Consider the following 15,567-nt stretch of genomic DNA (forward strand, 5'->3'; position numbering starts at 1 on the left):
TATATGTATATATTAGTGAAGAGAAATATCTCTACATAATATTATATTTTTTTCTCTTTCTACTTCTTTTGCTTTTTCTTTTAAACCAATTGCTTTCTTGATCCTTTGAAAAACAATTGAACAATTGCAATTTGTAAAACAGCCATACCAACCATCAAAAGCACCTCAAATACCGAAAAGTAAAAGATTCTTGATTCGGTGGATTGGACGGTAGCTTGATTCCTACTGTTTCTTGTTTTGTAAAACTGTAATGTCTTTGCCAATCCATCCAACTGAGATTCAATATTATCCACAGTAGTTCTCATATTCTCAACATGAGCCAAGGGTTTGGAATTTGGTTGATTTGGTAAGCTTGCTTTGATGTTATGTGCAGTGCTTTCATCCTCAACTTCAATTTCAAAGTCAACAACCTTTTCCAGATATGTTGACATGGTGTTTGAAAAACAAAATTCATATTCACCAGCAATTTGAGCGGGGAAAACAAAGTCACCGTGTCTCTTTTTGTTCTCTTGGTATATAACGTTTTGGTTTGGATCACTAATGACATAATCAACATCAAATGAGCCGCCACTTTGAACAGCAAAATAGTACCTGATTTGAGTCGATGGTTTTTCAGTAAACACATAGAAACATGATTTTTCTTTGGCACCCAAGATAAACGTGAAGGCAGACGCTGAAATCAATTGGGCAAACACCAAAACACAAAGTATGGACTGCACAAACATTATTGACAAGTGTGCTGTTAAATGATTGAAAAAGGACAACTAAGCTTAACCAAAAGTTTTTTTTTTCAGCCAAAAACTTTTAACAAACAAAACGGAGAGAACGAAGGGTGAACGAAAAAAAAATAAAAAAAAAACTAAGACGTGTTTCTTTTTGTCTCATTTGGAGAAGTTGAGACACTCCACATATTCCCATACAAAAGTGACAGATTTGACGTATACAAACACACACGCACACACCAACATCAGCAGAAGATGTATCCAAGTAAAAAAATGTGGAGCCATGTAGCTACATCACCACCTACTCTCAATACAGAGTTTGAACACAACAGAGTCAATTACACAAGTCTCTTTAAAAAGCTCTTTACGTCGTCATTTAACCAATATAAAATTATATACAAGTATTTACCCTTCTTCTTTACTGATCTGGATGTAAGTAGATCATCTTTCCTGCGGCATCAAATCCAATAGCCCTGTCCAACTTTCTATCTCTTCTAGATGCACCATAACGATGACCAAATTCTCCAACATTCTTCATAGTAAATCGGAAAAGCTTGTTCTCGTCTTTCCTCTTTTTACCATAAACAATGTCAATCTTTTTGTCTTCAATAGCCTGTTGTTGCTTTTGTGCTTCTTCCAAATTGAATTCAGTTAACTTCTGCAAAGTCTTGGAAGCTGGTTCAAGATGTAATATCTTGGCTGCGTCAACTGGTCCAAATGGCTCATTCTCTTCAATAGTCAAGAACCTATCGGTTAATGTCTTGTGAGGCGTTGGAATTTCTGTCAAATTATCGGCAGTGTAGCCACCTTTGAATAAAGGAAACATACGTTTCATAATTGTTGCATATGATTTCAAATCTTCGGCAATCTCCTCCTACAAAAAAAAACACAAGTTAGTATATAATTTTTCTTCTAGTTCTAATCACAAAACTTTGATGAATTTGATTTCAGGGCTTGTATTATAACCATATAGTTTTTTTTCCTGTCTTAAAGACTAATCGAATAAATATAAAGGCAATTTCATCATATCAAAATCAAAAGTTTTGGCTGATTAGTGAAAGGAAAACAAATAGGGGGGAAGCGAAGTGAACTCTGTACATACCTTTGGTTCAAAATTCTTTTCTATTGCGCTGAGCTTTAAAATAGCTTCAACTCTTTGTAAATTTATTCCATATTTATGAGCAATCTCTTGCGGGTGTAATCCATTAACTTGTTCATCTTCGACAATTTGCAGTTTTAGATGTTCTGGTATTATATATGCAGTTTTCGTGAAAATATTATGAGGGAATGGATGCAATTGAGGATTCCTTCCCGGTTCTTCAACATTTCTCATTCTTGAGTATCCCAACTTGGGACTTTCTCCAACCACTGATCTCCCATCGTTGACAATATAGTTTGGCTTGTTGTTCTGTGGTGGATAGTAATATTTGTTTTTATGGTAATCACCAGTTATACTCCTAGGACCAAGAAATTGACGAAACTCTTTAAGTAATTTTGCTTTGTCCATCAATTCTTTTCTGCTTATTCTCAATACTCGACTAGAAGTTGAAAAATGCCTCATTGTGGCACTACTGGTGATGCTGCACCCACTCATATCGATTGTAACAACTCGAACGTGTGCTTAGTTTAAAGTGTGTATAAAATATTTGAAAATTTTTCGTCTGGCTGAAGAGACTCCAACACCAGTGTCGCGAAATTCAGAAGAAGAAAAGCAAAATGACAATAATACGACATTACTACGACATTACCATTGAGATATATTACTTTATGCAGGAGTTTTAGAATGGTGTCTTTTTTTTGTTTTTGTTTTTGTTTACACAATAAAAATGATTTTTAAACATTTTCAATTTCAATTTCAATTTCAATTTTAAAACACTCTAAATACTTTAAATACTTTAAATAAAAGTTTGGTGTTTTCATTGAAATTAACTGGCATCCCACTAAGAAACTAGTCTTTCATTTCACCACATCACCTCTCACATGTTAATGCATATATAAGATGTCACTGGATATATTAGCTGGATCTATACATCAACGAGATCCATCGAGATTGTTAAACTCACAACAACGTTGCAACGCGTCGTCAACAGCCATGCAACCAAAAGAATGCACCACTCCAACAGCAACTAAAAATTCACACTCCTATCAGCAATCAAGCACAGGATTAAAGCGGACCAGGCTAAGTCAAGACTCTGATGACCCATTCAAGGATAAATCACATGCCATGGTTAAAGATGGCCAAGAAGTATCCAAGTTGCTGCTGCATCACAGCTTTAACAAGTCTTTTCTCAAGAATCAAAATTTACTAAACTCACCAAGGGTTAGATCTCAAGAAGTTCACACATCTCATACACAATTGTATCAAAGCTCATTACAAGAACAGCAGCAACAGCATCAACAGCAGCAACAGCAACAACAGCAACAACAACAACATCATCATCATCATGCTGTGTCAACATCACAACTACAGCGACCACCAGCTCCCTTTAAAGAAAAGTCACGTGCTTTAGAAGAAGAGGAGGATGATGAAGAAGATGAGGTGTCACTTGAAGTCCTTGAAGATATGCATAAACTCGAGCAGCATTTTCCCATCTTGGCTACTGACTACAGGTTGATTGATAAAATTGGCGAAGGTACTTTTTCCACTGTGTACAAAGCCGAGGCAATCAATGGGAAGATCAAACTTAATAGCGACGTTTGGAAATCACCGCCGTTAAAGAAGCACAAGAATGTGGCGGTAGAGCTGAAGAAGAAAAAGAAGAATGCTATTGTTGCATTGAAACAGATTTATGTTACATCCTCACCAAATAGAATATTCAATGAATTGAACTTGCTTTACATGCTTACTGGTAACTCAAGGGTGGCTCCATTGTTGGATGTCTTGCGCCATCAGGACCAAATATTAGCTATATTACCCTACTACCATCACTATGATTTCCGTGATTTTTTCCGTGATTTGCCAATAAAGGGTATCAAAAAGTACTTGTGGGAGCTCTTTCAATCATTGGAATATGTCCACAGTAAAGGCATTATTCATCGTGATTTGAAACCAACAAACTTTTTATATGACCCCTTTAAAGGACGTGGTGTTTTAGTTGATTTCGGATTGGCTGAAAAGCAGGCCACACCATCTTCGTTGCCCAATTCTTCTTCACCTTCGTCAACAAGCTGCCCTTGCTTGTCAAGAGATACTGTTGTTGCCAACAAATCATTATCCAAGAGAATGTATATAAAAGGTGCCTACCCCAAATCTGATAATCGTCCCCCAAGAAGAGCCAATAGAGCAGGTACAAGGGGGTTCAGAGCACCAGAAGTTTTATTCAAATGCACCAATCAGACGACCCAAATCGATGTATGGTCGGCAGGAATCATTGGCTTTTCATTGTTGACGAGAAAATTCCCCTTGTTTAATTCACCCGATGATACTGATGCCATTTTAGAATTGGCGTGGATATTTGGATATGAAAAATTGATAAAATGTGCTGAATTGCATGGATGTGGATTAGAAATTTCCATGAATCAAGTTCACAAATCTAATGGCAACTTGATCAAGATTTTGTATGATTTTTTGAAAACTGAAGTTGATAATGAAAGTATACCTGAAGATAGTGTGATTTATGATACTATGAATTTGTTTAATCCAACGGGTGAGAAATTCATAAGACCTACGTATACTGAAGAGCCTGATTTATCTCAAGAAAACCGCAATATAATGATTGATGAATTTAAGAAAGAAATGGAAGACTATAAGGATCACAAGTATTTAATGGAATTGTTGTATTCATGTTTCAAATTGGATCCGACAAAGAGGTTCACCGCGAAGGAGATACTTCGATTACCATTTTTCCATGAATTATCTCCCTTGGATAAAGATGAAGATATAGTGTTTTAGAATTGGTAGGTAAATTTGCTAAATCCCTCTAATCATTTCACTTGAATAAAAATAAATTGTCTATTAAAACAGGTGATGAAGGGGGAATTAAATAAAGTTATACAAAGATAAATAAATAATAAAAGTAAACAAAAAAAGGTTTATATCATCAGTCGTAATTGTCGTAATTAAAGTCATCAAAACTGTCTGCTTCATCAAAGGAATCACGTCTTGAACGTTTTCTTTTATTGGGTATCATGGTCAATGCATTTGATTCATCTAAACTTGACCCAGATGTACCACCTTTACTTGCTTTTCTCTCCATGTGGGTATTGTCGTTGTTGGTCTTGTTGTTGGTACTGCTACTGCTACCACCACCACTACCACTGCTGCTACTACTACTAGCAGCATCACTATTACTGCTGTTGGTGTTATTGCCACCACTATTTATCATGGCTTTATTCCATTTCTTGTTCAACTTGGTAATCAAATCGTTTTGCTCTTTGACTGATTGCATAGCTCGTAATGGAGTCATTGGTGTCGTGCCAGTAGTTGATGATTCCAAGTCATTTATTGACATCTTAGTCTCCTCCTTTGACAGGATACCTACATTCGAACTGGTAGTTAAGCTTGTCTTTGCACTCTCACTTGTACCCTTTGCTGATTTTTCCGCATCATTAAGGGATGATGATACTCTTCTCCTCAGCACCATCGTCGCTGGCAAATGGGCAAAAAACTTTGCTTCAGATAAAGCTGTGCTTAGTGGCGGAGACATGGTTATCAAATGGGTATTTAGTCCTTTAGGTGAGCCTGCGTCTGTTGTGGTGGCGCTAGTGCCACCACTGCTACTGTTACTGCTACTGTTACTGCTACTTCCAGTCAAATCAGATGCATTATTAAATTCAATTTGCAAATCTTTTGAAAATGCTAGCTTTCTCTTCAAGTAAAGAGACTGTTGGATTAAGCTCGTCGATTTCGATTTCTTAGTAGGACCCAGCGATTGACTAAAGGATGACAACGATACAGTGGGTCTCATCTCCGGGCTATCCAATGTCTTTCCAATTGCTTCATGTGACAATCCAGGGCTGGTAAACACATGATTATTGTCCTCCAACGGCGAGTCATTTTGGAGTTGCCTGCCACCGTGAATCAAAGTTTCTGAATTGGGGCTGGCATTTAGGCTGTAAATATGCGAGTTGGTATGATGGTACGACACAGGAGATGTTGGTATTGTGCTTGGTGTGGTGTACATGTCATGAAATTTAAATTTAAAATCATTTTTCAAATGTTGGAGTGAAATTTCATCTTTAAAACTGCGCCTCTTTGGTCGATGGGTTGGTTTGGCTATATTCTTTGCTGTTGATCCCGAAGTCGTAGAGCTGGTCGTAGAGCTGGTCGTAGCTCCAAGTGTAGGAGTTGTCGGCACGGTTCTCAAAGTGTCACTTGATTGTGTTGCACCACTAATGTTCATATTTGTGTCGTACTCCGACTCGTCATCAGTAAGGATGGCCGATCCTTGATTATTAACATCAGAACCGACATGTATCGTCTTCATTTTAGGGTCACCAACACTTTGGTCAAATCCATAGTCATGCCTGTTTGGATAAGAATTTCCTGCTGGTGTCATAGTAAATGTGTTGTGGTTGACATGTCCTAGTGATGCCAAACTTGCCGAGCTATCATTTCTGGCATGATATCGAAGATTCTCATCAACTGATACAATTGAATTTCGGGCACTTCGTTCGAGACTCACTATCGACATACTTCTCGTTGAGCTGGGTGTTGGTGCTACGTTTTGCACGGTATTTATATTGGCTGAAGATAGGGTTGGTGTTGATATGATGTCGTTTTTATTGTTGTTATTTGCTGAAGTAGTCGTAGTAGTCGTAGTAGCCGCTGTAGAAGTAGGTGATATCGAGTTTGCATGTGGATTGATTGGCAATGAATGTGGTGGGGGTGGAGGTGGTGGTGGTGAAAATTCAAACGCGTTATTGTTTGTAGTTGTGGATGATGATGACACTAAACCAGGAGATGCGCTATGTCTTGTCATCAATGGTGGCTGTGGCTGTTGATGAGTGTTGAAAGGTGGAAGTATATTATGTTGTAATACAGTGGGTGCTTGTGTCGCATGGGGCAGTAGTACGTTGATTGGTGGCGGTTGTGGAGTTGAGTAGGAAGAATGGTTGGAATTAAGTGAGTTCATCGATGAAGACCTCTGTCTGGTATACGTTGAAGACATTGCTTGTATATCGTAATCGTAGTTTATTTTTTGTATCGTCTTGCTGTTTAATTACTTATTCTTGAACTACTATATTTGATGATGATTCCGGTGTAAAGTAAACGCTGAATCAGTAGATCCAGCCGTGAATGTTGAAATGAGTGATTGAATTCTCTCCTTCTCTTTAACAATTTGACACAATCTATGAAAAAGAAAAAATTAAAATAAAATATACAAACAAAATCAAAATCAAAATCAAAAAAACAAGGACAACTAAATCTGATCTATGTGTGTGTATGTATGTATGTGTGTATATAAATATATGTCTATTGTAGGTGATGGGAAAAGGAATCAAGTGAGTATATGGTAGGGTATGTGGGTTGGAGAGTGTATTGTGGGTTATTTTTTTTTTTATTTATTTTTAAATAAAAATAAAATTAAAAAGGACCTTCATTCCAATGTCGCATTTTTATTTTTAGTATTCCACACCCTTTAAAGACAGAGAGAACTTTAAATATCAAAACTATGCTAGTGGTTATTCAAAATCTTTGTCATCACATCTCAGTCATGTAATCTACAGACAATCATTTCCTAACTTAAAATATAACTGGAATTACAAGAACAAACGAACAAAAGGACATTGGGTGTTTTTTTTACGACACAGATCTCTCTTCACACAGTTATAAATTTTATACTTTAAAAAAACTTTACTCTTACAAATCATTCTTCTAAATATCATTATATGAACAATGTAAGCAATGTTACCTTTATCTGAATCCTTCCCCCCTCCTTTTTTTCACCATCTATTGACCAATGGGACATTTCCTCAAATACTCAGCTTTATTCTTCAACACTCTAACTGACTTGAAAAAAATCTCTTCTGGTGACATTGCCCCCGTTGATTCAACTTGGAAAATAAAATAATCTCTTTGTCTACCCAACTTCACTTTACCATTGAATTCAGGATGTCTCAATACTTCTCTTGATACAGTATCTTTTCTAGCATCAGCAACATATGCTTCTCCTTTGTTGGAATCAATTTCAATTACACCTGGTGGGAAACACTTTTGAAATTTTTTGGCCAATTCACCAGTTATTGGCTCCTTGATATCTATCACTGGTAATAACCTATATGATGCCGTTGCCACAGGGGAAAACTTGGCATGGTCGGCTCCAATACCTAATATACAATGAGCTCTCAATGAAATTTCTTGTCCTGGTCTTAGTTTTGCCAAAAGAATGTTTGGATCAGTAGGAACAACTGGATTATCTTTATACTTTTCCAATTGACTGCCTTGTGGTTCAAATTTTAAATCCTTGGCGTAGACATTACTATTTCGATACAACTCGTTAGGATTGGTGGAGTTCTTTGGCGCATGCGGATTCTTGCTGCAAGTGACATCCAATGATAACACAATAGTATTATCTTCAGTATAACGATCATTCTCATCGACATTTTTATCCACCCAAGTCAATGAATCAGGATCAACTTTCAATGGAATTAATCCAATTCTGTGGGCCAATACTTCATCTTGTATAACTGATGTATTCATAAACGAATAAACTGTTTCAACTGCCACTGATGGAACTTCAGCTATCATTATACGACGAAACGCATTAGCTATGGATGTGTCTATGTGAATCAAGTCAAAATTAGCAACACGTTCACTAACATTGGTGATTTTAATATCAAATGAATTTTTAAACTTCTCAATGTCCCAGGAATAGTCGCCCAGAGATTGATGACCAGGGAAATCAGTGGAAGATGTATTTGTAACTCTGTTGTACTCTATCCCTACTATATTATTATCGGACATTTCTTTAGCTGTGGTGGTGGTGGTGGGTGGTTGGTGCTTCAATGACTGATGATTTAGACCAGAGAGCTATTTTAATTTTTTTTTTCAAACTCTTCTCTTGATGAGGTTGTGTGTGCTACCAAATGATTTGCCAATAAGACACTATATCCATTTGATACTACATATATATAGTTACAAGTAGATGCACCCACTATATCTATACCAATTATACTAAACTAGATACTCTCGGAAAAGCGCCAGGAAATGTCGATGAGGATGTTGATAAACCACTACTCTCTCTTGAGTTTTGTATATTCACTTTCAAATTCATCATTTTTTTGATACCATCAATTAGGTCAATAGTTAGCAATTGGACATTTCCATTATATCCATCGCCTTCGATACGAGCCTTGTCTATGACTGCCTCTTCTGTGTGGTTGCTATTACATAACTCGCTCAATGGTATTTCCTCAACTCCACCTTGCAACAGCAGTAGCAGCAGCAGCAGTAGTGGTCCAACATACCTTACAGCACTTCCATCACCCGCCCTTTCAGAACTTACTCCAGCTGCTGAATTTTCCTCTCCTCCATCATTCACTTCTTGCTCCTCTTTATCTTCATCGAATACCTCCTCATTACCAACGACGCCATGCAAATGCAAAAGAATCAACTGTATTCCAAACACAATTATATCTAACACAATCAATTCCAATCGATTAAAAGGCAACCTCTCGCCAATGAATTGAACCGTTAATCCACCATGTAAGAATCTATAATTCTCACCTCCATTGCTGCTGCCGCCACCACCACCACCACTACTACTAGGACTTTTCGAATACACACCAAATATCAAATGCATCAAACCACAATATAGATTCATAAAAATCACGCCTCGAAAACTCATCTTGATCATAGTCTTGACATGATGGGTTGAGAATGAATAATATCGACTGACGTAATCAGGGTTGATATTTAGTATGGCAAAATGAATCGTACTTCGTAGAAATAATCTAAAGAATGATAAATCGCGTAGATAAATGATGATAATGAGGACAATCTCCACAACTTGAACCGATTGCTTTAGGTCGGTCGTAAAGAATTGTTTTCGCTTAGATAGTACACTTTGATTATTGGTTATGGTTTGTTCTAAAGTGGGGTATTTCTGATCTTGAAAGTTGTGAAGTTCGTGTTCTAGATTAATTGGTTGCATTTTCGTCAATGTTTTAAATCTGTTTACAATGAACTATATTGGAGGAGCATAGATTAGCTATTGCATTAAAAATATGTAGGGACGCAGTTAATAGTCAAATGAGTGTGCTTTGGGTTATATAAACTGTAATCAACAATGATGAACTTTGGTTTGAAAGTCAGTCAAAATGGTGAACTGTGTGGTTTTCTGGGTTCTTTCTTTTTTGTTTTTTTTTCCGTGTGGGTTTGGCCACAGGCTAGATAGATCTCGTTAGAACACCACAGAGCGACCTCGATACAATGCTACGAAAATGTATTGAAAAAAAAAATTTACATCAAGAAATTTCTATATATATAGTTAGTCCATCCTAGCAGCTAATTGCTTCGTTTGTTTATAATTAATGGAGATTCCATTGGATAAACATCACTCAATGTCTCAGGCTCCTGCATTGGCAGTGGCTGCTGTAATTCATTCAAATCGACATTGTAAAGTTCTAGAATCTTACGTATATCTTGTTCGTCTCTGTTGATAGCAAAGGTACCTGTGCCTGTACTTTCAGTAGGCCCAAGGTACCTTTGCTGCTTGAATTCCGTAGCCATTTCGTCTTTCATAAGTTCGTCATCACTATCTATCAAATCCCCCAAATTGTCAAATGTCACGGACTTGACAGCTTTTTTCACTTTTGGTTGGCGATCAGTCAACTGTAATTCATTCTCCACAAATCTTTCCATTTCTTCATTCCTGTGACAATTCAATCTCGCTAATCGCTCTCCGTGAGTTTCAAGACATTCGGCAGGAACAAATCCAATCTTGCCATCCTCTTTATCCAGTTCAATATCTATTATATCTCCTTCCATAGTTTCTTCGTATCTTGCTATCCGTTCGTCTTTGGTCAACTTCTTAATTAGCCACCAATAATTATCTTCGTCATTGAGTAAATGTACTGGCTCGTCGCGTGTTAATGAACAATGCGATGGATCAGGGCCTGAGAAATCGTAAAGTCCGTATAATTTACTAGGATCTAAATCTCGAGGGGGTGATCTTGGTGGTGAAGGCGGTATTATTAAATCACTTTGGTCCTCTTCTTCTTCTTCGTGACCGTAACACTGATTGTGTTTCTCTCCATTTAAGTCATCATCCAGATGTGTTAGATCGTCATCAAATGTATCAAAGTCTTCGTCATTCTCATCATCTCCAGCCGTGTAATAGAAATCATATCTCGAGTCGTCATCGTCATCTTCCTCCTCCTCCTCCTCTTCAGCGCTACCCTCATCCGATGCATACACATCATTTATCTGCGCATCTCCTAAAATATCATCAATTTGTTTTCTATCATTAGCATAATTTTGTGATTGGTACTTCTTTTCCAACCTATTTTGAGTTAAATTAAGTGAGTTCTGCCTTATAACGGTATTGCTTCCCTTTCTATCCCTTTGTTTCGTCATTTGAGGACCCTTGTTCGTTACACTATCGTCATTATAATGGGCAGTGAATTTGGTAAATTTGCTGTATTGGCTTCTTTCTTGGAATAATTCATTGGGGTTAAAGATGCTATTATGTATTCGCTGGGTCTTGTCATTCTCATTGTAGTCGTGATGACTATCGTGGATCATGGTGTTTAACACATGACTTTGTATCCTTTGTTTGCCTAATCCCAGAAATTGGTTGTTGTGCACCACTGATGACGCATTTGTATATTGTGATGACGTTGATGACAGAATGGATAGCTTACGTTCCAACTCTTTTAATATCTTATTAGTGTCGTCAAGTATCGTCTGGTCAAATGCAAGGTCGGCGGAGTCATCATTAATGCAGTTATCTTTAGGTGTATTACTTGTTGTTGTAGCAGCAGTAGCAGTAGTAGTAGTAGCATGTGGGTCCTGCTCTCGACTCCTCTGTTCACTAGTTATGGTGCTCATATGGGGATCAAAAGTTTTAAAAGCAACTGTAACTGGAGTATCTAAGTGATAGCTAAATGTATATGAATGTCTATTGTCACTAAATAGTGTGTGGTGTGGCGTGGTGTGGTGTGGTGTGTCTGTATGACTGTATTTATGTAGTTGTTTTCTAATAATATGTTGATGGTTCAATGAAATTTTACAACAAAAGGGTTTGGATTCTTCTTTTCTTTCTCCTTTTTTGTTGTTTTGTTCTTTTCTTTTTTATATTTTTTTTCGTGTTTAGTGTTAATACTTAAAGTAAGTAAAGTAAGTAATTGTATTGTATTGTATTGTATTGTATTGTATTGTATTGTATTGTACTGTACTGTATACAATGCATTTTACGAGATTACATACCAAATATAAACCACATTCTCTGTTACAAACTAAAACTACATTACTATATTTTGTGTTGTTGTTTGTACATCAGTAGATTGATAGAAATTGGGTCCTCCCAATTGATATTTGCAGTCTTCTTCTTTTTGTTGGGACAAGACAAGCCCTTTCCAACACAAAGTAGATACAATAATTGAAGCTGTTTGTTTCTTACTAAAACTAAATAGTTTGCGTAGGCGTGTGGTCACGTCAAATGAGATGTTGGTTTGTCCAAAACAAGGCTTACGGTAACTGGTAACTGGTAACTGGTAACTCGTATGGTATAAATAGCTAATTTTTGAGGGAATCTCACTTTACTAAAGAGAAACTATAAATAGAGATATATGACAACTAGAGAGTAATTTGATTGATTGATTGACTTACAAGGCTAAATACGTAATTGATACAACAAAAATTTAAGGGGGCGATGAAGGGGGGCGACGGAAAAAAAAAAAAACAAGGGACCACGCCGCGTGGGGACCAAAACAAAACAAAAAACAAAAATATTATCAAAACATCAAAGTTGGACCAGGACCAAAAGGATTAACAGGAGAATGACTTACACTGACCGAATAAAAATGAACAGATAACATTGAAGTAGAAGCATTCGGTACATCCATCAGCTACATTCAATAACTAGTCGTTTAGTTTCATAATCTTCAACTATACATAAAGTCTGCAATAGCTAAAAGCTGAACAAGAAGAAGACTCATAATACCATGTATATATATATATATATATATACTAAAATAGACTTATCCTTTTGTTTTTTGCCATTCTCATCTTCTCATCTAGTTTAGTTTCCTTTAACAACTTCGTTAATAGCATTGGCCAAGTATTCAACGTTATTGTCATTGATTCCTGAAATACTGAATCTACCATCTTCAGTAGCATAAACACTATAATCATTTCTCAATTTGATCACTTGTTCGGGAGATAAACCAGTGTAGACAAACATACCTCTTTGTTTCAACAAATGGTCCCAGTTGTAGTTGGACTTGTCCAAGTTATCATACAACTTTTGACGAACATTGTTCAATCTTCCAACAACTTTATCCAATTCTTGCAACCATTGAGGTAATAACCCACTAGATTCATCAAATATAACTTCAACTATCTTAGATCCATGAATTGGTGGAGAAGAATAGATTGGTCTAATCAATTTCTTCAATTGTGATTCAATTGCCTTGGATTCCTTAGCATTAGGAGTGATGATTGAAATTGAACCAGTTCTTTCACCATACAACCCCATATTCTTAGCAAATGATTGACACAAGGCAAAAGTAGGGATCTTGTTTTCATTGGCCAATTTAGTCAATTTTCTAATCAATTCAATATCATTGTATGGTTTACCACTAGCAAAACCTTGGTAAGCCATATCAACAAGAGGGAAAAATTTTTTATCCTGAATGATCTGCAATACTTCATCCCATTGTTCATTGGTCAAGTCCATACCAGTAGGGTTGTGACAACAGGCATGCAACAAGACAATGGACCCCTCTGGTTGTGATTGTAATGACTTTTTCAAGTTTTCATAGTCCAAATCATTCTTGCTAGTTTCATAATAGTTGTAAAACTCTGGTTCTAAACCAGCGTCTTTGAAAACAGCAACATGATTAGCCCAAGTTGGTTTAGGAACCAAGATTTTTTTGTTGGTGTAAAATCTGTTCAAAAAGTCAGCAATAACTCTTAAAGAACCTGTACCAGAAATGGTTTGAGAAGTAACAACTCTACCGTCATCAATCAATTGTTTACCATTGACGTCTTTGTTGGAGTTGTTGAAGATGAAGTTTTTGACAATGGATTGGAAGTTTTTAGATCCAATAATGGCAGTGTATTCCTTTTCCGTCTCCTTTTGCAATAAAATTTCTTCAGCCTTTTTAACTGATGGGAAAATGATTGGTTTACCCGAGTTGTCTCTATAAGCACCAACACCCAAATTGATCTTTTTAGGATTAGAATCGTTGTTGTAAGCTTCGGTAATACCCAAGATCTTGTCAGGTGGAGCCAATGGAATGTCAGCAAATTTCAAACAAGTGGCAGAAGATGACAATGATCTTAACTGTAACAATTGTTGTTTACTCTTGATCAATTGAGTCTTGTACATGATGGTGGAAGTAAATAAGTGTTAGTACTGTGGTTTAACTACTCTTTGAGGAGAAAGAAAGAAAGAAGGTACGAAGTTGTTGTTGATGAAGAAGAATAAGAAGAAGAAAATTTTTATTTTTTTTATATTTTGTATCTCCATAAATCGGTTATATAAATTTTTCACTTTATAAAATAAACTTACTTTTGTCTCTTTGTCTCTGACGAATGGAAGTCCCTCCTTCGTTTTTGCGTCTGTTTTTATTTTTTTTTTTTCAATCAATTCACCCCGCTTTACTAAAACGGACAAACAGACAGACAGACAGACATACAGACATAAATCAATTGAAAATTCTATTTACCTAAATACTATACAGTAAACTATAATATATCTAACTTCCCCAACCCCCCGGCACAACCTGGGTATATGGACTAGTAATGCAATCTAAAGGAAGCAAAGCCAACGTTATGACTCAACAAACAACAAACACAAAAAAAGTCATATGAAAGAATAACAAAAATAACAAAAAGTAACATATAGTTTAAAAACTTTTGTTAGCTATTAACTACTAACAAAATACTACTATTGTTCCTAATTAATCCGTAACTTTACACAAAAGCAAAATACCTATCTCCTCTTCTTCCCCCCTCCACCACTCTCTACCACTACCGCTACAACTACTAATGCACTCTGGCGCACCAACACCAACAAATCGGAACAGAACACGGTACGATATAACACGACACTAGACACACGACACTAGACACACGACACTAGACACACGACACTAGACACACGACACTAGACACACGACACTAGACACACGACACCCACCCGCGTACTTTTTACAATCTTTCCGATTAACCTTACTCAGTATGACACAAGACCCAGACACGGAGAGAATACTACCATCTGTCAACAGCTCAACAATTATGTAAACGCAAAGATCTATAAAGAAGATAAAGAAGACATCTAATGCCATAAAAGAAAGAACAGAAAATGGCTCACTGTGAATACAATTCGTAGCCGATATCGGAATCATAAAAACACTGCTTCTTCTTCTTCAAACCACAAAAAAAAACCTACTCTCTAAGTCGCCAACCATCAAAAAGAACGCCACACTAAAAGTACACTTTCGTCTCCAGTCTATAAAGATTTGTAATCAGGTGAAAATATGTAATAAATGTAACCAACTCTGCATATGTACTTACAATCATACGATGCAAGGACTTTGTACCTGTATTTTCCTTTTTTTTTCTGTCTCAACATCCTCGGATTAGAGATCTCCCTGACGATACATGCATTTAGAATACATAAAAACACACACCCATTCATGCACCAAAGAGGAGTCTCTCAATAATATACCCTTG

At 36.6% G+C, this 15,567-nt stretch overlaps 7 protein-coding genes across 7 annotated transcripts; 1 reads left to right on the top strand and 6 right to left on the bottom strand. All coding sequences in view use genetic code 12, as the record gives it.

The window, feature by feature from the left end:
* Positions 1-80: 80 nt before the first annotated feature.
* On the bottom strand, positions 81-725 carry CANMA_001202 (uncharacterized protein; the record flags this gene model as incomplete). Its single annotated transcript, XM_051813147.1, has 1 exon — positions 81-725. The coding sequence occupies one exon, from the start codon at positions 723-725 to the stop codon at positions 81-83; it is 645 nt and encodes a 214-aa protein (XP_051673166.1).
* Positions 726-1,140: 415 nt separating this feature from the next.
* On the bottom strand, positions 1,141-2,283 carry CANMA_001203 (mitochondrial 37S ribosomal protein mS45; the record flags this gene model as incomplete). The annotated part of the gene is made up of 2 exons (XM_051813148.1): positions 1,141-1,590; positions 1,825-2,283. 2 exons carry the CDS (start codon positions 2,281-2,283, stop codon positions 1,141-1,143), a joined length of 909 nt encoding a protein of 302 aa, XP_051673167.1.
* Positions 2,284-2,721: 438 nt separating this feature from the next.
* On the top strand, positions 2,722-4,614 carry CDC7 (serine/threonine protein kinase; the record flags this gene model as incomplete). The annotated part of the gene is made up of 1 exon (XM_051813149.1): positions 2,722-4,614. One exon carries the CDS (start codon positions 2,722-2,724, stop codon positions 4,612-4,614), a length of 1,893 nt encoding a protein of 630 aa, XP_051673168.1.
* A 148-nt stretch (positions 4,615-4,762) lies between these two features.
* CANMA_001205 (uncharacterized protein) lies at positions 4,763-6,832 on the bottom strand (the record flags this gene model as incomplete). Its single annotated transcript, XM_051813150.1, has 1 exon — positions 4,763-6,832. One exon carries the CDS (start codon positions 6,830-6,832, stop codon positions 4,763-4,765), a length of 2,070 nt encoding a protein of 689 aa, XP_051673169.1.
* Positions 6,833-7,614: 782 nt separating this feature from the next.
* On the bottom strand, positions 7,615-9,520 carry CANMA_001206 (RPC40; the record flags this gene model as incomplete). Its single annotated transcript, XM_051813151.1, has 2 exons — positions 7,615-8,673; positions 8,852-9,520. 2 exons carry the CDS (start codon positions 9,518-9,520, stop codon positions 7,615-7,617), a joined length of 1,728 nt encoding a protein of 575 aa, XP_051673170.1.
* A 650-nt stretch (positions 9,521-10,170) lies between these two features.
* On the bottom strand, positions 10,171-11,715 carry BUD14 (protein phosphatase regulator; the record flags this gene model as incomplete). Its single annotated transcript, XM_051813152.1, has 1 exon — positions 10,171-11,715. One exon carries the CDS (start codon positions 11,713-11,715, stop codon positions 10,171-10,173), a length of 1,545 nt encoding a protein of 514 aa, XP_051673171.1.
* Positions 11,716-12,907: 1,192 nt separating this feature from the next.
* AAT1 (aspartate transaminase) lies at positions 12,908-14,218 on the bottom strand (the record flags this gene model as incomplete). Its single annotated transcript, XM_051813153.1, has 1 exon — positions 12,908-14,218. One exon carries the CDS (start codon positions 14,216-14,218, stop codon positions 12,908-12,910), a length of 1,311 nt encoding a protein of 436 aa, XP_051673172.1.
* Between the last annotated feature and the right edge of the window lie 1,349 nt (positions 14,219-15,567).

Source organism: Candida margitis, assembly GCF_024628925.1.
Source record: "Candida margitis strain CBS 14175 chromosome Unknown scaffold56, whole genome shotgun sequence".
In the NCBI taxonomy this organism is placed as follows: domain Eukaryota; kingdom Fungi; phylum Ascomycota; class Pichiomycetes; order Serinales; family Debaryomycetaceae; genus Lodderomyces; species Lodderomyces margitis.